The sequence below is a fragment of the Micromys minutus genome (assembly GCF_963924665.1).
Source record: "Micromys minutus genome assembly, chromosome: 6".
Taxonomy (NCBI): Eukaryota; Metazoa; Chordata; class Mammalia; order Rodentia; family Muridae; genus Micromys; species Micromys minutus.
In genome coordinates, this window is record NC_137975.1 from 3,989,441 (window position 1) to 4,015,065 (window position 25,625).

At 40.2% G+C, this 25,625-nt stretch overlaps 1 protein-coding gene across 10 annotated transcripts in view; it reads right to left on the minus strand.

The window, feature by feature from the left end:
- Positions 1-332: 332 nt before the first annotated feature.
- The window catches only part of SMG7 (SMG7 nonsense mediated mRNA decay factor), a 67,695-nt gene continuing 42,402 nt past the window's right edge, over positions 333-25,625 (minus strand). For 3 of the 10 annotated variants that reach the window (XM_080918163.1, XM_080918164.1, XM_080918162.1), the window contains 18 exons: positions 24,983-25,054; positions 23,905-24,055; positions 23,436-23,571; positions 18,554-18,716; positions 17,992-18,145; positions 16,617-16,687; positions 14,872-14,932; positions 11,706-11,825; positions 10,392-10,818; positions 8,183-8,327; positions 7,384-7,766; positions 6,222-6,593; positions 5,433-5,582; positions 3,674-3,754; positions 3,131-3,290; positions 2,453-2,623; positions 2,191-2,336; positions 333-1,636 (listed from right to left, as the gene is read on the minus strand). In XM_080918163.1, coding sequence (XP_080774289.1) covers positions 1,523-1,636; positions 2,191-2,336; positions 2,453-2,623; positions 3,131-3,290; positions 3,674-3,754; positions 5,433-5,582; positions 6,222-6,593; positions 7,384-7,766; positions 8,183-8,327; positions 10,392-10,818; positions 11,706-11,825; positions 14,872-14,932; positions 16,617-16,687; positions 17,992-18,145; positions 18,554-18,716; positions 23,436-23,571; positions 23,905-24,055; positions 24,983-25,054 — 3,077 coding nt within the window. In that variant the 3' untranslated portion in view covers positions 333-1,522. The remainder of the gene's footprint in view (positions 1,637-2,190; positions 2,337-2,452; positions 2,624-3,130; positions 3,291-3,673; positions 3,755-5,432; positions 5,583-6,221; positions 6,594-7,383; positions 7,767-8,182; positions 8,328-10,391; positions 10,819-11,705; positions 11,826-14,871; positions 14,933-16,616; positions 16,688-17,991; positions 18,146-18,553; positions 18,717-23,435; positions 23,572-23,904; positions 24,056-24,982; positions 25,055-25,625) is intronic. The other 7 variants (XM_080918167.1, XM_080918165.1, XM_080918171.1 and 4 more) reach the window with 4 other exon arrangements.

The window sequence follows — 25,625 nt, forward strand, 5'->3', positions numbered from 1 at the left end:
TTCAGCTGAGCTCCACATTAATTCCCACACTTAGCCCTTGCCCTCTGGGAGAGTAGACAGCCGTGTGTGGGGACACACACGCACGCGCGCACACACACACACCTCCCAGAAAATCTCTACCCTAGCACAGCAATTGGACATTTAGATTGTTTCCATAATTTCCCATTAAAATATTACTTTTCCAGGAAATGACTAACAGAAATGCTGTCCGTCCTTCTGTTCCTACGCAGAACATCTTCAGTCCTCTTTCCTCCTAATAAATATCAAATAAAGAGTTTATTCCTTTCTCTTGCCCTCTCCAAAGTGACGTCTGTTGTGTCTTCTTCTGTGCACAGTGTGCATCTGTCGCTGTGGCCTTCAACTTCATCCTTGAGGTGAAGGCCAGGAGCCCGTGACCCGGCAGAGCCCAGCTCCTCTGCAGTGATGCTTGCACTACCACTTCCTTCCTCTTCAGACCTGTTTTTGGGCCCCAAGTGCTGGCACCATGCTGCTGTATCTTGGCGAGACGTTGTACATGGTAGGGAAAGAGAGTGTCTACGGGACAGCGTATGGCTAAAGGGGTGGAGACTGGTGCAAGAGGCTGGGAAGCAGGATGGGGACACAATAACAACTCAACAACAACAAAAAGCCCACACTGAAAGCATCCACCTACTAAAATGGGTTCCAGGCTATGAATGGACCAGCCTGCCTTCTGAGACTGCTTGCTACGATGCTCAAGTGCAGGAATCAACAACAGTAATCTGAAATCGCGCAGCAGCCATCTGCTGGCCTAGCCCAGCAGCACCACCCACACTGCATCCTCGATTGGGGCTCGAGCACCTACAGAGTGAAGGGCATTTCCTGCTAGAGTTTCCAGGCTGGAGGAAGGCCTCTACCAGAACCTTCTAAGAGGCCTTGTACTCTCCCTTATGGAACACTCCCACTGGCTCGAGAGGTCAGTTCCCTGTCCTGTCACCACCGACCTCTCACAGGAGCAGCAAACGGGGCTGTCTTTGCTCCACACTGACTAGAAATACACCTGTGTATGGAAGAATTCAGTGTGATATTTTGCTACTGAGAGTAATAATAAAAGATGTTTAAGAACAATTTCAACTACATTCTCAGTCAGCAAAGCACTCATAATGGGTTCCTATTTTATTCCCCAAAGAGGAAAAAAAGGACTGAGAAGTTCCTATTGGCTTCTCCCATCTGCCTTCCCTTCTCAGCTTCCACTTCCCGCGTGTTGGGGACATGCGCGGTGGAGAAGGTGAGAGGCGTGCTATCAGTAACCGAGTGGGACAAACAGCAGCTCCTCTCTCCCTCCGGAAAGCCCCGGGGGAACGAGAGTTCCTGATGGTTTTTTCTTTTTGTTGCACTGCGAACATTTCGTGCACACTCAGCGGGCTGGTGGAACACTTACACCCTCTCGACAGCAAGAAACAGACAAGAGGGCTGCCACCTGCAGGGACTGTGTGGGCCAGTCCTGCAAACCCAACATGCCATGGTTTATGGAGCCTTCATTCCCTGGGTCGCTACTGTGGCCTCAGTGTGGAGGGTTCATGGCACCTTGTCCCCGCTGCTGTTTCTGCTTCTGCTGCATTAACAACTGCTCCAGAGCGGAGGGTCCAGGATGCATCATGGAACTGGACCAGATCGACTAAAAAACAGCCCAAAAACTTGTCAGCAGAGGGCAAACGCTTTGGCTGTCTGACAAGGATTTATTTAAAATCTCAGCCACCCATAAAGACAAATACGTCCTTTATTTAAATCTAAATGCCAATCAACTCAGGTCTAAGAAAGACACGAAACTCTCAAGGCTAGTTAGTTTCTAACTAAGGTAATTTTAACACTGTCGATAGTGAAATTACAGTTTTTGTTTTAAGCCCAAGCCAGGGTCATTCCTCTTACCCCTACTACTCCGGGATTACAGGCACCATGCCCTGCTCAAACTATGTTTTAAGTCTTTTTACTAAAGCTTGCATGGCATGACAAAGTAAGTTTAACATAAGGTTCTAGGCAAACAAAACATTCAAAGTTACAGACTCTTAATTAGTCAAATAAGGCTAAACTAAACACAACAGAATTTAACATTAGGATGAAACTAAACCCTCTAGCATTTCAGACACCCTGATAACACACTCAAGATGGCTCTCAATCCTGTGGATGAAAGCAGAGACACTGCTGAGCAGGAGCCCTGTGACGTCCACTCACCTTTAGGCTTTCCATGAGGACAGCAGAGGAATCCTCCATGGAGGGGCCGTGGCCTGTCCAGGTGCCACTTGGAGTGCTAGCCTGATGCCAACTGCTCTCCGATGATGACGTTGCTGAGAGGTAATCAACGCCAAAACCACCCATGGCTAGATGACAACAGGAAAGAAAACAAAATGTCTTTAAGTGGCAAATATCAGACTTCAGGCAAAATCAGAGCAAATCATTCCCCTTTCCCTCGTAGATAAAGAAATGTGGATCTCACCTGGTTTATCAGTTTTCCACCTATCTGCAGGCCGCCTATCCCTGTTATCTGGAGTCCCAATGGGTCCAAAATTAGAGAATGGAGCAGAATTATGGTTATGTGTTGGAGGAGAACTGGGCAGGCTGCTTGGGTTAGAGGAATGAGGAGACTGGCTGGCTGGTGTTGAATGATCTGTTGAGTAATAGCAATGTAAGAACATAAATAGGTGTTTCATACACCAAACCAAGAACAACATTTTCTTCAGACGTGGTAGTCAAAGTCTGAATGAAAGCATTATAATAAGGCTTTGGAGAAAAGGCCAAATAAAAACCATGAAGCACTCTGTCTGATCACTGTTATATCTGAGTGTATCTTGGATCCTATGAATTATTATAAATTAAGACTTTATAAAACCGAAATAAAACGGGGCTGGAGAGATAGCTTTGCAGTTAAGAGTACAGCACCCACATGGCAACTGAAAACCATCTGTAACTCCAACTCCAGGGGATCCAACGCCATCTTTCTGGCCTCCATAGGTACTGCACGCATGGCACATGGCCATACACATAAAATGTCCTCAACATTTTTTAAACACACAATATATAATGATATAAAAAAAATCTAGAATCTGACCAATGCTTAGTCCATATGGATGTATAGGAAAGGCAAGTTTTATAAGCTAAGGATGAGAGTTGATACCTGAACTGGCAGGAAGTGACGGAGACCATGGGGTCCCTTCAAAAAGGGAGTACAGTGATGTTTCCTGGGAGGCAACTGAGGGGTTCAGTCCAGCCTTGGAGCTGGATGTCAGGTCTTTTCCGTGTACTTCATTGAACATACTGCTGTTTGGGCATCTTTCCTGAACGGTAAAGTTAAGAACTCAGAGAGACATGTTTACGGGTGCTCAGCAGACCTAAAGTTCTTAGTAAGACAAACTTGAAAACACTTTTTCTTGTCTTTCTTTCACTCTGTATTTTGCTCTATGTAAACTATCTTAGCTGAGGAAAAAAACAAAACAAACAAACAAAAAAACCCCCCAAAACCAAAAAACTAAAAATTAAAAAATAAAAAAGAAGAAAGGAAGAAGTCATTTAATTGTCCCAACAACCAAGCTCTAAGAAATTCAGTATTGATAAAAAAATTTAAAAGGCCCAAACTAATATATAGATTACCAGTCTACCCCAATCAGAGATAAATCAGTCTACATTACAAACATAAAAAGAAATTCTTAACTTTGCTTACCTGATTGACAGAGAACCCAGTGAGGGACAGGAAAGAAGAGGAGTGTGACATGAGCTCGGAAGGCTTCTCCAGTAAGGACTTCTTCATTCCCAGGTAGAGGGAGAAGGAAAAAAAAAAGGTCATTTCTTCTATTTTGAAGTTAAAGACTGATCCTTAAGCATGTGTCTATCTGTCCCTCGGTGGAGGACTTAGGAAAGAAAGGTTAATAAGTTCACTCTGTCAATACCATGACCCCAGCTAAGTGCCAATTGTCATAGGTGAATCAAAACCTTCTTTTCTGGCAGGAACCAGGAATGTTTTTGGGATATGACCCCCAGGAATTCCCTTACAAAAGATGAATTATCCTGGCAGGTTTTATCCTCTAAAATGATAAAACATTGACTTTAAAAAAGCATTTCCAATCCATTGATAGCTGGTTTGTTTTTATGTTTTCTAAAGCAGCTGCATTTGTGATATACCAAGTTGAGTTTCTATTTAATGGCCCTAAAGAAGTTATTGGTGGTGGGGGCAGGGGAGAGAAAGCTGAATCTAATGCTTGCTGTTACTAGATAGCAGTTTAATAATTTGCCGAACACTCACGTATGTAAAGCATTTTCACACGCACTACATTGTCAACTATGTTAAATACAAGAAAGACTATTTATTTAATGTGCTTTTTTTTTTTTTTTTTAATTAAAGCAAGCAAAGAACAGAAACATTTGAAAGGGTCCCATTTGTTCTGCCAGCACCAACCAGTTCCATCCAAATGGGCAGGCATTAGAGTGGAGGACGACACAAAGGCACCATCTGCACACAAGCCACACCAGCTGAGCTGCTACAGCTCTACACTCCACCCTCAGGGAAGCCTTTACTGCCAACCTGCCCAGGCAAACTCAAGTGACCAGCTATTTCTTCTGATGCAGCTATTTCTTCTGATTCCATGATTAATGGATTATTGCCCTATATGTATAGGAAAGAAAAAGCTAAGGAAAAGACCTCAAAAATCTTTCTAAGTTGTTTCAAAGTGTGTGTGTGTGTGTGTGTGTGTGTGTGTGTGTGTGTGTGTCTTCATTATGTTTAGACCCAAACTCTCAGTTGAAATGATGTAAACACTACTGAGCGTAAAGAATGACAATCTGTAGCCTGGGTTCTGGAAGACTATTTTTAAACAGGTATCAGCAACTAAGTCTTTTACTTCATTCTATATTATCCTGATTACTTACATTCATAGCCACTCATTTAGAGTCTTCTAAACCCCTTTTCTAGACAGCTTCTCCATTCTTACCCATTTTGTTTAACAATTCCAATCCTGAATTTAGACCAGGGCTCTTTTTATGGCTCAGTGAGTCAAGCAATTCAACTAATCCATTCTAAAACTTAAGATGTATTTCCTTTAATATTTTGTATACACTTGAGAATTTTAAAAAAGAACCTTAAATCCTTAAATAATATATTATACAGTATCTGAAATGAGTCCAGGTGTACACACTGCCTGAAAAGGAAGTTCATTTGCCAGCATCACACAGATTATGGGCAGACCAATACAAGTCATTTTCTGACTGACACATCTAGTCTATGACTCTTTAATAAGGGAACTAGAGCCAGCACCAACTGGCTGTGCTCCACTACATTATCAGATTTTAGGCAACACAGAAGTATACTTTATATTCCTATACAAAGAAAACCCCCAGAAAGAAAAGCTCACCTATACAAGTCTTATAAAAACCCCAGAACAGAAGCTGTGGTTAGAGCAAGAAGCAGAATTATGTCAAATACATACAAAGAGGCTTCGTCCAGGAAGAGAGGCGAGAGGACCCAGCAGAGCTGGGTAAAGATCAGGAGGGTTAGAAAAGATCAGCTCTTCCTCTTCCTCCAAGGCAGCCAGACTCTTTAACAGGTCCGGAGGAAGCAGAGGGGAGCTCTTGGGGTCCTAGTGACAGAAAGGATCACTGTGAGATGCAATTAGCGACAAAAGCACATAAGAATAGTATAGTAACCTGATTGGTTAGTCAGATACCGTGATCAAAGGCGAGGGTAGAGACATATTGTGATGTAGCACAGAGGAGAAGGCTGAAACAAATGAAAGGTGGTGTGGCCAGCAGGGAAGGAAGAGTAAGACTGTGCAGGACACAGATGTTAATGCAGCGAGTGAGTAATGAACCCAGACAGCGCGTCCTATGTCACGCACCTGCTTCTCTTGAGTGACGAGCAAGAAGATAAATGTATTTGTTTAAATACCCACAGGACCTATTTTTAAGTTTAGATGACTCAACCCAGCTAAGGATCTCTTCTCAGAATTTTCTCTCATGATGCCATCAGATATCTTTCTGCTAGAGCAGTACAGTTCAGTAATAGAGTTTAGCTACTGACCTCTTCAGTCCTCCAAACTAAGCACATTTTGAAGAGGCCAAGTCCTATACTACGAGTAGTCTTTAGAATGTTTACTTCCCATAAATATGTATCCAGTTTTATATGTTAACTTATTAAGCTGTGTGTATCTGAGATATTCTGAAGTTTTACAAGCCCAGACCGATCTCCACAGAACCAGGTGATGGGAAAGAACACATACCTCAAATGGCATCCTGGGTACAGGATCCTGCTCTGGACGGAAGACTCCAGGTGACCGTTTGCTCCTACGGTCCATGTTTGGTTGCTGAGCCATTACTGCTCTGTTATCAGCCATGCTGTAGGAAGAGTCCCAGTAGAACTCTGGGACCTTGACTTCTGAGGGATTATGGTTATATGGCTCCATGGGGAAAGGCTTCATCTTCTTCTCCAGAGGCTGCTGCTGTATTACAGGAGGTTGCAATGACGGCTCAAACAGTTTTAGAGGGTCTTGGGTCTGAAGGTAGTAGGGCTGCTTCACAGGCATAATTTTCCCTAGTGGGCTTTGAACCTGAGGGGGATTCCACAGCTGTTTGGAGGCATCTGCCTGTTGATACTAAAAAAGAGGTACTTATCAATAAGATGAAGATAAACTGTAATCTCATGATGGTTAATACCGTAGGCAAAAACGTAGCTTCCTTACTTCTTCAGGGATTTTGAGAACATAAGAACTCTGAATTCCCACCTTTTCCAATTCAATTATTTAAGAAGCTTAATGAATGTGTACATGAGACAAAATGTGTTCCCTCTTCTGTTTCATGTGCCATAAAATATGACATTTAAGACCGGAATCATATTCATCTTACGCCTTAAGATTCTACTTCCATCCTATGTTTACGATGCAGGGGAGAGAAGGACGAGAAAGCCGGTAAAACAAGTGAGTTCTGTCCCCAGATCCCATGCCAAAGTGCTGTTCATGATGGTGCATGTTTAGACCAATGCTAGAGAGGTGGAGACAGGAGGATCGAGGACCAGGTAGTCTAGCCCAATTGGTGAGTGCCAGCCAATGAGAGACCTTGTCTGATAGGAGGAGTCATTTTTAAGGATGACACTACAGTTGTCCTACAGTTTCCACATTAAAGCACAAAATATATAGAGTTACCTGTGCACCTATATATGTACACACATTAAGAGAGTAAGATTTTTCAGAAACCTTTAATAGAGCTAGCAATTAAGTAGCATGGAAAAAGCATCTGACATATCACCATTTACAAATAAAGCAAGAGGGCAAATATTTAACCTTCCTAACAACACAAACTTAAGTAGTATTTATTGAATGCCTAAACACAGAATTATTTTAGCATTTCTTGCCATTCTAGCTGAGAGTATACATAACTGTTGCCTACCTGTTGGAATCCAGAGTGGTGAGGCGGGCTTTTCCCCAAAGCTGGTATGACTTTTGTAGGGGATTGTTGTTGCTGAGCTAGAGCTTGAACCTGCAATTGGCTTGTAGACTGTGCTGTTGGCTGAGCTGGTAAAGATGTAAGGGGTGGCTGGGAAGGTGGCTGTGACTGTTGAGGTCCCTGGTTCATTGGCCCTGGTCCAGAGGGCCGTTGCTGGCTGTAAGGAATGTGGGACTGTTTCCCAGCTTGCACCTGGTTTCCTGCTGGAGAGTGAGCTGTAGACTGAAGAAAGGTTCCTGGGACAGAAACACCAGCTGGGAAGGTGTAACCTGAGCCCATAGAAAATGCCACAGGAGGGGGGATAACATATGTTGGGGGCGGGAACCCTTCAAAACAGAAGAACACAGCTTTAGTTCTAAAGAAACTTGACAAAAGAAAGATGTAAAATTTGAGAAGAAGGTGTTTCTTACATTATTATAAAAGCAACAATCAACCATGCAGGTCTTTAACATGACGTTAAGAAATATAGACTATTGGTTTCTTTTCCTCTAACATTAATCACTATCCTAGAGATTACTCTCATGTTTTAATGACAGCATGGAGCAATTTTCATAGTAACTGAGCAGCACTGATGTGTTAACTGTAACAAAGAAACCACTCAACCTTTAACCATTAGGGAAGCTGAAGTTCTTTCCCCTCTATAGTTTAGCTTAGTAAAACACTGCCCTAAGAATACAAAGCATCCATGGAGTGAACAGAAAGCCCCACACTAAAGGAATTAGGGAGAAGAATGTGTATTTACCTGGTCGGCTAGGAAGAGGAGGGAAGGCTCCAGGGTGATGGATGGGGATGAACTGAGAATTATTCGTCTGACTTGGAGTTTGCGTGACAGGAGTTTTCCTGGCTTCAGACACTGGAGTCTTTCTTAGTTCTGTCTGGGATTTTACCTACAATCAAGAGAACCAAAACTAGTTATGAAAACCTGGTACCCATGTATTATAAAGAAGCACCTAGTCTAAAAAATAAACATTTAAAACCTAACTATATCCATCTAAATATATGAAAATCAAAATAAATTACAAGGGCTTTCATTACTAATAAAATTGTTTTGCTTTCTTATAATCACAGAAAAATGAGGAAAGGAATGTAGAAATCATTTGTTGTATAAGTGAGATATCTCATACACACAGGATTTAAAAGACTTGTGTACAATCTTCAGCTCTTCACGCTGAATTCTGATTTAATGAAAGTTGTTGTCTCACTGGTGACATAGCACAGCTCCCGGTTTAATTTTAACTAGGTAGAGCTTTTTCTTAAGGCTCTTTAAACAAATACAAGAGTACTTCCAGAAGCAACAAACAGGCCCCAAATTCTAAATATCAAGTTAACAAGGAGGTGCTGTGGTGTTAGCAAGTCAAGGCTGAGCACAGGGTAAGGAAGCAGTTACAAAAAGAGCATGGTAACCGTGTCTGCAGGCTGCTGTTTTGTACGGTTGAGACAAGGTTCTGCTGTAGTCTTGGCTTGCTTAGAACTTGCTATATATACAGCCCAGGCAGGCCTCAAACGTGTAGCAATCCTCCTGCCTGTCTCTAAAGGATGATAGGAATACACAACCACACCTTCTGCCAGGTTTCCTTTTGTTTGTTATCTACCAGTAGACTTAGAAGTAATGAGGTCAGAAAAGGAATTTTTATCAGCTCGGGTCTCACTGAAGGCCGCTACAGAGGACAGTCAGAAGATGCTGGACTTAGTCCTCAAACACAGGTCTAGTTTATTTGGCAGGGTTTTGTTTTTTTGTTTTCTTTGCCTTTCCTTCATACCCTTTCTCTTCAGGCCACTTCCTATATATGTGTGTAGTTTAGAGGATGGCTCAGTAAGTAAAAGGCCTGTAAACACAAGAACAAGAGTTTAATCTCTAAACCCACACAAAACTGCCAGATGCAGTACTTCCAATCCCAGTGCTGGGGAGGAGTCAGGAGGTGGCTTAATTGCTGGTCTAGCTGAACTGTTGAGCTCTAAGCACTGAGAGACCCCCTGTCAAAGGAAGCATAAGGCCTTTCTGAGGATGACACCTAAGGCTGCTCTCATCTTCATACATGCACACGTGTGTACCACCAAAACCCACAGATTAAAAAAGAGGGGAGCCACACATAGTGCCGCTCCCCACATTCTATCAGGCAAGTGAACTGAAGGTCTTGCTGGTAAGCAGCCTTCTGCAGGATGAGGGCCACAAGGCAGACATCAAAACATTAATGGTATCGAAAAAGTCAAGATGCTTTTGTATTATGTGAAATTAAGAGTATCCCCTTGGAAAGGTATAAAAAGGGTTACAAATAGTTGGAAAGTATTTTTCTCAAACAAGATTTGAGTTCGTTTTACCAATTTTTTGAACCCAGATACAACTCTACAACACCATTGGCTCAAACAGGTATAATGTCAAGAAAAGTTGCTTCATTTTTTTCTCCAAAAAAAGCTAACCTTTACTTTGTACAGTTAACCTTGTTTGTTTTTTGAGATAGGGTCACTATGTAGCCCTGGCTGGTCTGGAACTTACTATGTAGATCAGGCTGGTTTCTTATTTCAAAGACCCACATGCCTCTCTGCCTTTGAGCGCTGGGTTTAAAGGTGTATAACACCACACCCAGCCAGCAATAACTCTCCAGGAGGGAAAAAAAATAAAACAGAAAGCTTCGATAGACTTAATTCTCCTAGATGCCGGGAAACCCCAAAACTCTTCTGTTACATTATTAGTTGGTATTACACTTTCCAAAGAAAAACACAACCCTGTGTGGAGCACTTAGTTAAAGAGAACTTCACTGACACAGGAACTCCTTCAAATTGATAAAGTCACCGTCTACCACAGCTCTGTTTATACATACCTTCCTGTGAGGTAAAAGACCGCGCTTAAACTTCAGAATGGCTAATGTACTGCTCTTTATGAACAAAGGAGAGAACCTTGTCATCTGTGTGAGCCTTCCTCTTCCTGCTTTCGTAGCTCAGATACAGCTTACCTGCACCGCCACACTCTGCTTTCCTGTTTCCTGCAACTTTCCTAAGGTGCATGTCTTGGTCTCAGCTCTCCTCTTGCTGCTGTCCTTCTGTTCGTCATCCTGAGTTACAGTCACTCCTTTGCTACAGTCCCTTCTCACCTCTTTGGGAGGAAAGCTTCTTCCTTGGTCTCTGTTCACTTCTCGTGGCTTAATGTTCTCTTTGAAGGTGACCACTGGTTTCTCTCCTGAGTCACAGCTGTTGCTTGGATTTCGGCCTGTAGACAGCACTGATTTCAGCCCTGGGCTCCCATCCGTAGCTAGTGACTCTATTACAGATGATTCTTGTAGGATGAGGTTCTCTTTGGCTTCACTGGGGTCTTCTAGTATTAATTCTGGGATTTCTGTGATAAATAACAATTTCCCTACCTCATTTTCACACTGAATCAGCCTAAAAAAGGAAGAATAAATTATATATATATATATATATATATATAAACACAAACTACAAAAATCAGTAATTCAATTGTGTGTAGCTTAACAATTATTTTAGACCAAAACAAAAAAAGAAGAAACTAACAATAACAGATTCTGTTAGCATAAGCAGTATTACTCAATAACTAAAACTCTTGTGACGATATTTTACATCCCCACATCACACTCAGTCTCCTGTCTTTCCCCTTCTCGTAACTGTGGTTACACACACTGAGCACGATCTAAGACACTAGTCTAAGTCCTTGACCGTGCCTGTAAGGGAGCCATATCTACTTATCTCATAGATAAATGTAGCCCAGAAACAGCCAAAGTTTATTTAAGCATGCAAGCATTTACATGCACAGAGCATGGCAGGAGTTTAAATACAGACATTAAGAAATAATGACTCTCCAAAGGATCTGTCCCATCAGAAGATGCCAGGTTCACAGAGAAGATCAGAGGAAGAAACTGAACATGAACCTAACTGACCCCAAAACTTGTGTTCTCCTCACTACACTGACAACATCTGCTTTGTCTTTAAGCATGCTCTTGCTCTGTCCTGACCAAAACTGACCAGCACATCCCTGCCAAACAAATCACTCAATGGACCCAAGAAATGTCCAATCCAATTCAAATAATACAGATGGCTTACAAACTGGAGCAGCTCAGAAAAAACAAAGGCAAAGTTCTTCTTACAGACAATAGACAGAGAAGAGGCTAAGTACACGTATAATCACTTGGCTAACAATTGCTACCAATACTTAGTTCATCATAGCTTTATACCAAAGTCTAGATATACAGGAGGTACATATGTGTGTGATGCTAAGAGACCAATGAGGAACACAGGAGCAGGCCATGGCATACCGTGGCTGGTTGTCAGCAATCCATTTCCCTATTGAGATCAATCGCTGCTGTCGTATTCGCCGCTGTTGACCCTCTTTGTCTCCTGTAATACCCTGATGGCCTTTGGAAAAATCCAAGTTCCTAAAAATGACACAGCACATTATAGAAGAATGAAAACTGAAGAAAATTTCCAGGCAACCAAATGTAAAAACATCAAGATACTTCCCATATAGGCTGTAGACTGCATGAAGTCAACTGTATTTTCTTGAATTTATATTTCCAAATACAAGAAACAAGGCAAGAATAAAACCGGGGTTCATTATATTAATGTAATATTTTTACTTTCTAGGTAATAAGCCAAAATAATCCATAGGTTTTGTTACGGATGATTCTGTTTGTTTGGGGTCCTAAGATTGAATCCACATCCTTGTTCATGCCAAGTAAAAAGCACTATCATTATATGAAACCCCAAATACCCATTTTCTAAATACTTTGACTAATTAAAAAATAATCATCATACACAGGTGGTGGTGATGCGCATCTTTAATACCAGAGCTTGGGAGGCAGAGGCAGGTGGGTACCTGTGAATTCAAGGCCAGTCTGGTCTACCTCCTTAGCTCTAGGACAGCCAAGGCTTCATAAAGAAACTTTGTCTCAGACAACAACAGCATAGCTAAGGGTCTCTGGTGCACATTTTTAAATTTTTCATTCTTTATGTGCACGAAGTGTTTTGCTATATGTATGCTTGGTAACCATGAGGCCAGAAGAGGGCATTGGATTCCCTTGGACTAAAGTTTCGGGAGCTTTTGAGTTGCCACGTGGGTACTGGGAATCAAACCTAGGTCCTTTGCAAGAGCAAAAAACTGCTCTTAGCCATTTCTAGCTCTTGAGGTCCTATTACAAAAACTGTAACTGTATTTTTTGTTCTCTGATTCAGAAAAGTGTGTGACTATAAAGCACACAGACGGAAGAGTAAATATGCCTGAGGTCTCTAGTCAGTAATTTTAGAAAAAGAGGGGTGATGGTGCCTGCCTGTTACTCTGGCAAATCAGAGTTGGAGACAGAACAGCACGTTTAAGGACACCTGGGCTTCATAATGAAATCATGCCTATCTCCAATCCAAAATGCCATTAAACAAGTTAGGCTGAAGAACACAAAGATAAGTGAAAAACAGTCCCTATCTTCAGAAAAAATTAATTAAAATTAAACCTGATAAACCTTATAATAAAACCACATAAAAAATAAAAAAGCAAAGTGAAAGAATTGAATTCCTTTCAAAAAACTATGGAAAGGTTTCAGAGGGACAGCTGAGCTGGAGCTGAATAGGCAGAACCCCTACTGACCAAGGCAGTAAAGAAAGAGAGCAGACGGGAATGTTCTAACTGAGCAAGGACAAAGTATGGAAAGAAAAGTACAGAGCCATTCAGAAGGACACAGTGAGTGTAGGGTAAATATGAACAGTGGGGAAAGGGGCAGAAGGCAGGGCCGATGGGCTCAGAGGCACTCTGAGGTAGACAGTTGGAAGACTCAGACATCAATCTAAAGGAGATCCCAGGACAACTGACACTGTCTCATAACATTTTAGCAATAGAACTACGGCCCTTGATGAGGAAAAGGGGCTTTTCTAATTTCTGGATTGGTGGATAAAGTGTGTCAGAAGATCTTATGTTACAAGAATAAAAAAGGCACAACTATTTAAAAGACGCTTAAGAAGGAATAAAGCAGGAATGAGGAACTGCTATAAAGGTGTCAAGCAGTAGTTAGGACTAAACTGTCTTTGCTTTAAATTTTTAGAAGTTAAAGTTTACAATCATGTTTTCAGGACTATTTTTTCACAGGCTATTTGTGTAGCAGTTTAAAATAGCTAACAACAACAACAACAACAAATAAACTCATGGCTCTTGTAAGAACAAAGACATTAGAATTTGGCAGCTAAGTGAGGATAGTAGCATGAAGTCAGTAAGGGCAGCCCACACTGCTCGTAAGAAAAAGTACGGTACGGAGGACAGAGAAAGGCCAAGACGGCAAACTTTATTTTATAGAACGAAAGCACAACAAACAAAAACATTAAAAACACCCCACACTTGGCATGTTAGCAGGCTAAAGGAAAACAGCTATTTGGGAAGCAATGGGGGAAAACCCACTGTGAAGCAGAGTAAAAGATGGAGGACAGGTAAGTAAGGAGAGAACAAGATAGAAGGGCAGACTAAGGAAGCAGCTAGGGACCTTGTGTGGCTGGAGCAGGGGAACCCTTTGCCTCTTTGCCACTGATTTTTTTTTTTTTAATTTCTTATAAAATTGGTGTGTGTGAGGCAGAAGGAAACATGTATACACACATGGACAGGAACTACAGGTGACTATATCACTCCCGGCTGCATTCCCTTGAGACAGGGTCCCTCACTGACCTTGTTTCTTATTCATTTATTAGTTCTAGGTGCACACTAGGGTTACAGGCATACTGCATATGCCCGGTTTTATATGGATGCTGGACTCCACACTCATGCTTGCACAGGTGTTCTTTGCCACTGAGCCATGCTCACTGTCTGGTCACTACTACTGACATGCAAAAACGTAAAGTAATAACTTTAGCTAAAATTTAGTATTTGCCAAGTATGGTGTGGTGCAGTGTGAGCCTATAATCTTGGCCCTTGCAGACAGAGGCAACAGGATTGCTGCATGTTCTACACTAATACAGTCTATGTAACAAGCTTCAGCTCACCAATGACTGTAGACTCTGTCTCAAAAAGTAAAAATAGTCTGGTACGGTGGCTCACACCTTTTAATTTTACTCAGGAAGCAGAGGCAGGTGGAATTCTGAGAGTCAAGAACACATAGTGAGACCCTGACTCGAAATATAAGAATATGAATGACCACAAGGATCCCTTCTAAGACATTCCTTAATCTTAAGGGAAGTAAAAAAATAGAATTTGTAAAGTATTGCCTGGGAGAACAATTTTGTTTTTCACCCCTTTATTCTGTATTTCTTTGAAACACTTCATATTGATCTCACCTACCCACACATGCAAACCATGGCTCATACCCTACCGCCTAAGCCCAAAACAAACAAACAAACAAACAAACGTACATAAAAGAAAAGATGACATAGCTGGGACAAATCAAAGGCTCCTCTAGAGGTAGGCCAGACTCCTTCAAAATTTAACACTGGAAACACTTCAAAGTTACTTACCTGAAAGAAGGTCTTAAAGCCAAGAATCCTTGTAATTCAAACTCCTCTGGAAGTGGTGTGGCTAAAGAAAGGAAGAAACCAACATTTGCAAAGACTTTAATTAAATTACCTTGTAGGTATGAAAACAGTGAATAGACAAACACATGGAAGAATGTGTCACGTGTTTTCTGCTTTCTAGTGCCATTGCCCTAGAGAAGTCATCCAAGGAAACCCTGCCTGTCATCTCTGATCCCTAACACTCAATACTAAACACTCAAGTTTTTGGGCACAAAGAACTTCATCATCTGCTCTCTCAAGAATTCACAACATTAGTTAGGCGTGGCAGCTCATACCTCTGATCCCAGCACTCCGGAAGCAGCAGAGAGGCAGAGGCAGGTGGATCCATCCCTGAGTTCAAGGCCAGCCTGGATTACAGAAAAACTTTCAGGACAGCTAGGTCTACACAAAAAAACCCTGTCATGAAAAATGTAAAGAAGAAGCAGAAAAAAAGAAAGACAATAACAAAAACCAAAAAACAAACCAATAAAACCAGAACACTTAGCTTCATTATCAAATCTAGTAAGCCCAATGTTTGGGGTACATGTGACCACTGTTATCCAGTGACAACAGTAGCATCAGTGAGAACGTACTAGAAATAATCTTGAGCATTATCCCAACATTCCAAATCTGAATTGCAAATTACTGACAGTGGATGAAGGAGGAAGCTCCATGTTGCTTAGTACAGCACTATTTATGAAGAAGATGCAAATTGCCCAAATGTGTACATGTGCGCATGTATGTTTGCATGTCGGGACAGCCTCCGGTGTCAGCCTCAGTAATGCAGTCCGCCATCTTAAAGATCTCTTATCGGCCTGGAACTATCCAATTAGGTTAGATTGGTGGACAAGAGAGAGCCCTGGAATCCTCTTATGTTTTTGGCTTGCCAGTATAGGGATTCCAGATATGAAGGGAATTATTTACTGAGTTATCTTCTCAGGCCCTTGATAAGGAAAAATTCAAAGATAGGATAATAGACCATGACACATATATGAAGTAAAATATTAAGTCAGTAGAAACTGGTTAGCAGCAAATGGAAATGTTCCATTTAAAAGCATGTCTAAAGTGGTCTATGACTCCTAAGACCAAGCACTAGCATGGGGACAACTTAACGATTATGCTGTAGGAGATCTACTCGCAGTGTGTCTCTTATGCCGTATGTGCTACATTCTGTGTGATGTGTAGGCATCTGGCTGGCAAACTAGTGCTCACATCATCTTAAAACAAAACCACTAGTGGGTGGGAGACAGCTCAGCAGTTAAGAGTACTTGTTGGACCCGAATTTGGTTTCTAGCACCCACTCCTAACTGTCTGTAACTCTAGTTCCAAGGAATCTGAGCCCTGTTCTGTCACTGTGGACACCAAATACATGGTATGAACACGTACACACAGGCAAAATACTCATCAATGTAAAAAATATAAACCTAAAAACACACAAACAAAAATCCCAAACACCTAGTAATGCTGAAGAGATGAGGAAGAAAATGGATAGAATGTAAAGTCATGACTGCCGACTCTAATGAGAACCAGAGGGGCTTCGGAGGAGTTACCAATATCTAGTCACTTCCTCAGTGCAAGTCAGAGCCTCTTAAACAGCGAACTTAAAGTAAAACAAACAAGCCTAACCAAAAGCCCAATTCCCCTGGCTTTCAGCCTCTCATCACTGATGGAGAACCAGAGAGACAACACACAATTTACACACTTCTTACCATTAGCACTTGAGAGATCATCTTCATGGGGATGGAAACTATTTAGAAGAGAAATTAGCCAGGGCCAAATGCTGTAAATTAAAGAAAATTTCAGATTTTATTATTATACTAGAAAAATTAGAATGCTAATAAATTACAAAAATGCCATCTCTAAGGGCTCCATGCTTTACTTACTGTCTCACTACTCTGACATTTTAAAGCCTATATAAAACCCCAATAGACATTTTCAAAACTACATCGGCAAAAACACATGAGAGTTCCCAATGCCTGTTTAATGGGTGAAAAATAATTTGTCAAAGATTGAATATGAATATATATTTTCAGAATAGTAGAAATGTTCTTCAGCTAGTGAAAAAGAATGGCTAACTAAATTCAAATCTCTATCCAAAGTGAATCACAGTGACTTTTTTAAAGGGTCCAAGTTCACATGTCACTTGTGAATCTCCTTGTCACTACATATGAAATTGAAAGGATCACTGCAGAAACAAAAGTAGCAGCCAAGCCTTATCCCCAAAACATAAAACCTCTGTAAGCCAATGAAAAAAAACAGTCAGTAGTTTAGAGTTCCTGACAAAATTTATTGAATAAAACACAAGTTTGACTTTTAGAATACATATAAGCAAAAAATGTATACAAAAAAAGTAGTACCTAAGAACCTGTACTAGCACTGGCCCATTAATGTTAAATAAAAGGAGACAGGCTCTATCCTATGTTACACTACTTGTGTTTAGGGAGAAGGAGAATTCTAATGAGGTTGCATTATTTATTAGACAGTCTCTTATCGGGGTATGCACCCCAGAACAGAGCAGAGTTAAAGCAACTACCAAGATATGCAGGGAAGGACTCTGCACTGCAGTCTTTGTGAAGCATTATTTCTACAATCAAAAGTGCACTGAAAATGTCACTCATTACTAAAATCAAAGGTTCCTAAAAGCCGTTTCCACTGTCTTGAAGAAGAATTATTTTCAGTCATCTACAGTTAAATAAAGTAAACATTAATATAATTACAAGGCAGAGTCAATTTGTATAAAGAAAATGGAAGTTTATTAGTTAAACAAAACAGAATAGTGTGTCACAGATACGGCTTAAAAAGACAAACTTGATTTTTAATGTCAAGTTCATTTTGAAATGTGCACACTATGATTTCCAACTGCAAACGGGAACATGGGAGGACTCACTACTGTCTATCTAAGATCATGTGCCTAACAAAGAATTCAGAATAAATGAAAGTATGCATGGACGTTTTCATTTCAATTTTCACAGAGTGGACAGAAAACAAGTCTTCAATTGTTCAATATTCTTTTAGAAGGCAGTTTTTCTGTCTCTCTGAATATCAAAAAACCACCTAGCCACCTTAAAATTTTAGAATACTTACTACTGTCTTTCATCCACTACTGCTTCTTGAAAGACTCTAGGTCGGAGTCTTAGCCAGTCCATGGAGACCTTTACTGCAGGAAGGGGATAGGCATTGTAGGACTCCTGACAATCATTCTGGAGAGGACATTTGCACAGGATGCCAAGAAAAGACACTTGGGGGTGGGGTAGAGAAAAAGATTCAGAATGTGTAGACATTTGAAACAGCATACCAGTTTAAAATATTACTATGAGCCTTCTGCTGTACCAAACATTCTATCTTAGTTTCCTTCTGAATAGGTATTTTCGGCTGGGCATGGTAGCCCATGGCTAGAATTCAGTTCTAGAGGCTGGAACACTCAGACCATAAACACTCAGACCTTTCTCAAGGTCAGCCCGAGAAAACATAGTAACACTATCAAAAACCAGAAAGAGACAAAAGGGCAGAGTTTAAGTCTATGATCCAATATTAATTATAGGACTCATTTTATGTATTGTTGCATTTGGCTACATTTACAAAACACACAAATATACAAAAGTATATGTAGAATGCACCTTTCAAAGTTGAATGATTTAATACTTACTAAACAGGGCCAGCAACTGTGTCCAACACAGCTGTTCATCTTGGCTGTAACTGTGCTGCTCTGTTTCATTGCTAAAGTCACGAAGATGATGAAGTTGAAACAGGTTAATGACAGTGACATGAACTAACTGCTGGGAGTTGAAAGCCTTTTGGAACAGCAGTCTCTGTAATGGGAGACAGAGATACTGCATACATTATCAAGACCAGGATGTATCTTAGACACAGAATTACTAATCCTCCATATAAACAAATTCAAAGAAAAAAAACCATATGGTCATCTCACTAGATGCTGAGAAAACATTTGACAAAATTTAACACCCCTTCATGTTAGAAGTCTTGGAAAGAACAGGAACCCAAGGCCCATCCCTAAACATAATAAAAGCAATACACAGCAAACAAATAGCCAACATCCAACTTAACAGTGAGAAACTGTAAGCAATCCCACTAAAATCAGGGACTCGACAAGGCTGCCCACTCTCCCCCTACCGATTCAGCATAGTGCTGGAAGTCCTGGCCAGAGCAATTAGACAGCAAAAGCAGATCAAGAGGATACAAATTGGAAAGGAAGAAGTAAAAATATCACTATTTGCAGATGACATGATAGTGTACTTAAGTGACCCCAAAAATCCCAACAGAGAACTTATACAGCTGATAAACAAATTTAGCAAAGGGGCTGGATACAAAATTATCTCAAACAATTAGTAGCCTTCCTCTACTCAAAGGACAAACATGCAGAGAAAGAAATTAGGTGAAAGATACCCTTCACAATAGTCACAAACAATATGAAATACCTTGGTGTGACTCTAACTAAGCAAGTGAAGGATCTGTATGACAAAAAGTTCAAATCTTTGAAGAAGAAAATTGAGGAAGATCTCAGAAAATGGAAAGCTCTCCCATGCTCATGGGTTGGAAGAATCAACACTGTAAAAATGGCCATCTTAACAAAAGCAATCTACAGATTCAATGCAATCTCCATCAAAATTCCAACCCAATTCTTCATAGAGTTGGAAAGAGCTATGTGCAATTTCATCTGGAATAACAAAAGACCTAGAATAGCGAAATCCATCCTCAACAACAAGAAAACATCTGGGGGAATCACCATCCCTGACCTCAAGCTATATTACAAGGCAATTGTGTTAAAAACCACATGGTACTGGTACAGAAATAGGCAGGTAGATCAATGGAATAGAATAGAAGATCCAGAAATGAACACTCACACATATAGTCACTTGATTTTTGACAAAGGAGCTGTAAACATTCAATGGAAAAAGGACAGCCTCTTCAACAAATGGTGTTGGTCTAACTGGCACTCAGTATGCAGAAGAATGAAAATAGACCCTTCCTTATCTCCTTGTACAAAGCTAAAGTGCAAGTGGATCAAAGATCTCCACATTAAACCAGGTACACTGAAACTATTAGAAGAGAAAGTAGGGAAAACCTTAGAACACATAAGCACAGGGGAGAATTTCCTGAACAGAACACCAATGGCTTGTGCTGTAAGATCAAGAATGGATAAATGGGACTTAATGAGATTGCAAAGTTTCTGTAAGGCTAAGGACACTGTCTGGAAAACAAAATGGCAGCCAACAGAGTGGGAAAAGATCTTTACCAACCCCACATCTGATAGAGACCTAATACTCAATGTATACAAAGAACTCAAAACGCTAGACACCAGAGAATCAAACAATTCTATTAAAAAATGGGGTACAGAGCTAAACAAAAAGTTCTCAATTGAGGAATATTGAATGGCTGAGAAGCATCTAAGGAAGTGCTCCACATCCTTAGTCATCAGGGAAATGCAAATCAAAACAACCCTGAGATTCCACCTCACACCAGTCAGAATGGCTAATATCAAAAACTCAGATGACAGCAGGTACTGGCACGGATGCAGAGAAAGAGGAACACTTCTCCACTGTTGGTGGGGTTGTAAACTGGTACAACCACTCTGGAAATCAGTCTGGCGGTTCCTCAGAAAATTGGACATAGTACTACCTGAAGACCCATTTATTCCACTTCTGGGCATATATCTCAGAGACACTCCAACATACAACAAAGACACACGCACCACAATGTTCATAGCAGCCCTATTTATAATAGCCAGAAGCTGGAAAGAACCCAGATGTCCTTCAGTAGATGAATGGATACAAAAATTGTGGTATATTTACACAATGGAGTACTACTCAGCTATCAGAAACAATGACTTTATGAAATTCCTAAGAAAATGGATGCATCTAGAGAATATCATCCTGAGTGAGATAACCCAGTCACAAAAGAACAGACATAATATGCAGTCACTGATAATTGGATACTAACCCCAGAAAGCTCTGAACACCCCAGAAACAACTCACAGGCTATACAAAGCTCAAGAAAAACAAAGGCCAAAAAATGAAAGCCTCAGTCCTGCTTAGGAAAAAAATAAATGTATAGCACTCTCTCAGAGTGTGGTACACCTGGACCTTAAATCATTAGTAATCCAAGAACTAAGATAATAGCCTTTTGGCAATTTTTGGTATTCACAGATCATTATGCTTAATCTATACTCACCACGAAATCTGTTTCCATGTTACGTTCTGTCCTATATGTACTTTATGTTTATGGTAACTAGTGGTATTTCAATGCATGCTATCAAACCTCTAAAAGAATTAAGTACTGACAAAAATATTCATATAGTGTTATGCCAAAATGAGCTTAAAAATCTGTATATGTATCCCTCTTTTTTTAAAGTTGTAAGAAAAAAAATCAAGTACTGACAAAATATTCATATAGTTTTATGCTCAAATGCTTTTAATAATCTGTATATGTATCTGTTTTTTGTTTTTTATAAAGTTGTAAGAAGGAAAAAAAAAAAAAAAAAAAAAAAAGAAAGAAAGAAAGAAACTGTCCATGTGGGGGCTGGAGAGATGGCTTAGTGGTTAAGAGCACTGACTGCTCTTCCAGAGGTTCTGAGTTCAATTCCCAGCAATCACATAGTGGCTCACAACCGTCTGTAATGGGATGATGCCCTCTTCTGGTGTGTCTGAGGACAGCTACAGTGTTCTTATATATAATAAATAAATCCTAGAAAAAAGAAACTGTCCATGTATTAAAAGATTTATCTATTTTTTATTTTTTATGAATATTGTTTTATATGCTGAGTATACTTTATAGTCTGAGTATACTATCTGTGTATACCATATGCATGCTTGGTACCTAAAGAGATCAAAAGATGGTGTTTGATTTCCTGGAACTGGAGTTATGGATAAGTATAAACTCCCATGTAGGTACTGAAGATGAATCCCAGCTTTCTAGAAGAGGAGCTGAATAAGTTCTCCAGCCCCAGAAACAATATATATTTTTAATATGGCCTGAGAAGAAATTGGGCTATACACTTATTTAGACATTTATAGGTTTTAATCCATGTAGAAGTTATCTTACAAGGTATGTATTGAATAACAAGGACAAATGATTGAAAGCAGAAGTATGTAGTGAAAGAATTCCAAACAAAAATATTCCAAGTATTATTTTGAACTCCTGATACATGAAGCATGACTGAAGAGTTGTTGTAGACTTTTCCCTTTAAGAAAAGAAAACCTTTATAAACAATGCAGAAACCACATGCTTAGGCATACAGGGACAAAGGATATGCTGAAGCTGCCATAAGGATGTCTAATAACCACCTGCACATGATCATGCTGACATTTTCATAGGAAAATCTGCACGATTTTTACCAAGTTTCATTTCCGTTGCTTGTGTACATGGGAACCTGCTAAGCAGTGTATGACATCACCATGCATAGTCTCAGAGCTGGTGGTCTCAATGTGGCCACACTTCTGCTTTAACGTCTGTGATGGGGTCTGATTATCCCTACATGGAATAATTCTAAACCTGATTTCCTAAAACGTTGACAGCTACTAGGATGGATACTTTTATCCAGCTCTTCTCTCTCTCCCTAGGAAGCAGTCTAGAGGACAGCAGAATCAGGCGTCATCAGTCTTCTGGTAAGAATTGGTTACACATCATCATATTTAGTCAGGTTTGACATGATCATAATGAGGTCAGCTAACAGAGTAAGACTTATCTAAACAACAACAACAAAACACACACACACACACACACACATTCATTCACTCAAAAAACTTTAACAAAAAACACCCAAAACAAAGAATCAGAAAAGAGTTTTCCACAGCGGTTGACTGGTATTCCTGCCATATCAAATATATCAATCACCTTCACTGGATTCTGAGATTTCTATCTTCTGCTTTTGTAGTTATAAAGAATCTAGCCTAATTATTTATACTGGTTAAATCCAACAACTCTATTCTTTTTAAGGCTAAGTAATTGAGGGCACTCAAATGATAGTGTTCCTCTTACATGCAACCATATATCTCTATCTATGATTTATAAATATCATGGCCACTGGGTAGAAGAAACCAGAAGACCAGTTATTTTGCAGCAAACTATGTCTATTGTAAATGATCAACTAAGCAGTTATCTGTAATTATCTTACACTGACTATATCTGGCTAATGTATGCTTTTACTGCCCAAGATTGTCATGTTTCTTAGAATATTTTACTTCAGCCCGTTCTGTCAAGTGGCAGGGGTCAATGAGAAGTTGCTTCAACAGTAACTGGACACTACAGTTTAGATAACAAGAGGGAGGTTGGGTACAAGGACTTCATGTATTTCAGATTTAACTTTTACTATGAATTCATAGTTAAGTCGCAACATAGGAACCAGGAGCCAGGTCTTCTGGGCATTGCTCAGTGGGGGAACTATCTAGCTTGTGCAAGGCCCTGGGTTCCATCCCCATACACCACAAATATCAAAGCTATAAGTTAATGTTCTCCAATCTTAAGCCTTCTAATTTAAGAGATGACCAATATTTTTTATTTTTAACTCGAACCTTAAACTGTTCTTCCAGCTTCTCTCGAAGAGGGCTCAGCTTTTCCAAACTCTTACTCAGGTATACATGACCGTGGAATTTAATAAAGGCCTTGATGAAGTCAGAAACACCCCACTTGGTTTTCAACTCATCCCGGCTGAAATGGGAAAAAAAAAAAAAAATTGAATCAGCAAAATTAGCAAAACCCCTACATTGGATTTGGCTTCCAAGTTCCTTGATTCCCCCAACAGACAAGACAAGGGTTCTGTCTGTTCAAGTCTAGCTCCACAGCTACAACTCAGGAGTCAGCAGTCAGCTACAACAAACCACATGCTGGGTAAAATTCAGTGACTACACACAAAATAACTATGTTCTCTAGTTTTACAGATAAAAAGATGAGTAAAGATCACTGCCAGAAGTTCCTAAACAACAAAATTTGAGAGATTAGGGCTCCAGGTTACACAAATTCTCTTGGAAAAGTCATCCCTACCTTTCCAGTGCTTTAGAAAGTGCTTTTTGTAGATTAGTGGAGGCAGCTGGGAAAGGGAATTTCACAGCAATGCTTCTGCAGTAGTAGAAAATTGTGGTCAGGTGGTCTCCTTTGGAAGAAGCTAAAATAGCCAACTGATTGTAAGGCTGACCTAGGGGAGAAAGTTAAGATTCTAGGGTTACCAAGAACCAATCTTGCTATCAAACTACAATGCTCAGTAAAATCCTTGAATTAATAATGCAAAGTATTATGTAAGGCAAATCTCATGACTATCAGTTACAGATGGACATAATGTGAAACTGCACACATTATCAATGACACATCCTATCGTGTGCAGGTTAAAAAGTCACACAATTAAATATTGACTATGGAGGCACAAACTTGTAATCCTAGCACTTGGGAGGCTTAGACAGGAGAATTAGAATGCAAGGCCATATTGGGCCACACAAATAGATGGCCTCAAAACAAACAGTCTTAAAATCATGATCAATACATAAAAATTTATGGTATCATAAAGTTAACTAGTAAATGTCCTTGGCTTTGTAGGTGCTAAGGACTCATCTCAAGCACTCGGCTGTTACTGATACAGGCAATAGAAATGGATAGTGTGTCCAGATAATCTCTACCTGAGACCTTCTATCTAGATCTAAAGAGATTTCAATATGGCTTAGCACAAATGATTTCCAACAGTAAGTATCTGCTGTTAGTTAGGCTCCTTAATTTAATACCTATTTTGGAGTCATCAAAAAAGTCTTACTACCTTTTAGATAACTAGTTAGTTTTCTAAGAAGAAATGGTTATCCTGAAAGACCGTCACTCTGCTGGTCAATTGAAAATAATGGTAGAATTGTAGAAAAACTTTAGACCACATTGATTAATTCCATTCATATTGGCTTACATTCTTAAAAGAAAAAATTAAGTATATGGAATATAAAATTAAAAAGGAAGAAAACAAAACTCAATGCTGTTGAAATTCAACATCTACTGCAATACACTTAAAAAGTGAAATCATTTGCTATGGTGCTATGGGGAACACAGGAACATGTTATGTTCCCTTTAAGGTGGCAGGCCCACTCACCATTGGAGGGGACAAGCTGAGCTGCATGCCTATAGTAGGACTCTGCCTGGCTAGTCTGGTTTCTGTATCGAGCTGAGAAGAAAAAGAAAATTCAGTTTAAAATCATATAGATAGACATAAACATACACAAAAACACCAGGAGGGCTTGTCCAAACAGCTAGAGTTTTAAATTCTAGAGGTAATAGACATTAAAGACAGAAAAATTTAAAACATTAACTATAGGATTATGTATGAAGTGTCCGCCGAGCCTTCTCTACTCAGGACATTCAGCATTAACCAATTCTAAAGCTTACCTAGCCCCCATTTTCAGGTCCTCCAGTGTCATGCACCACCAGCTCCCACTATGGACTATGCTGGTGACCTGGAGCCGGCCCACAAGAAGGGGTGAGTTATATGGCACTTAAAAACAAAACAAAACACAACACACTGTACAGCATGATCTGAAAATGAAGTATTTCTCCCGTGTCTTAGAGTGACTTTTGGAGAATGCCTTGCACCTACTGCAGTACTGTGCGCAAAGAAGACAGAACCAACCTGAACCTGCAGCTCCCTGCAGCGCTCACTGCCGACTCTGATGTGACCTCTCACAGTGCCCCTCATTTATGGCATTAAGAAATCTAAAATCTACGAATTTAAACACACT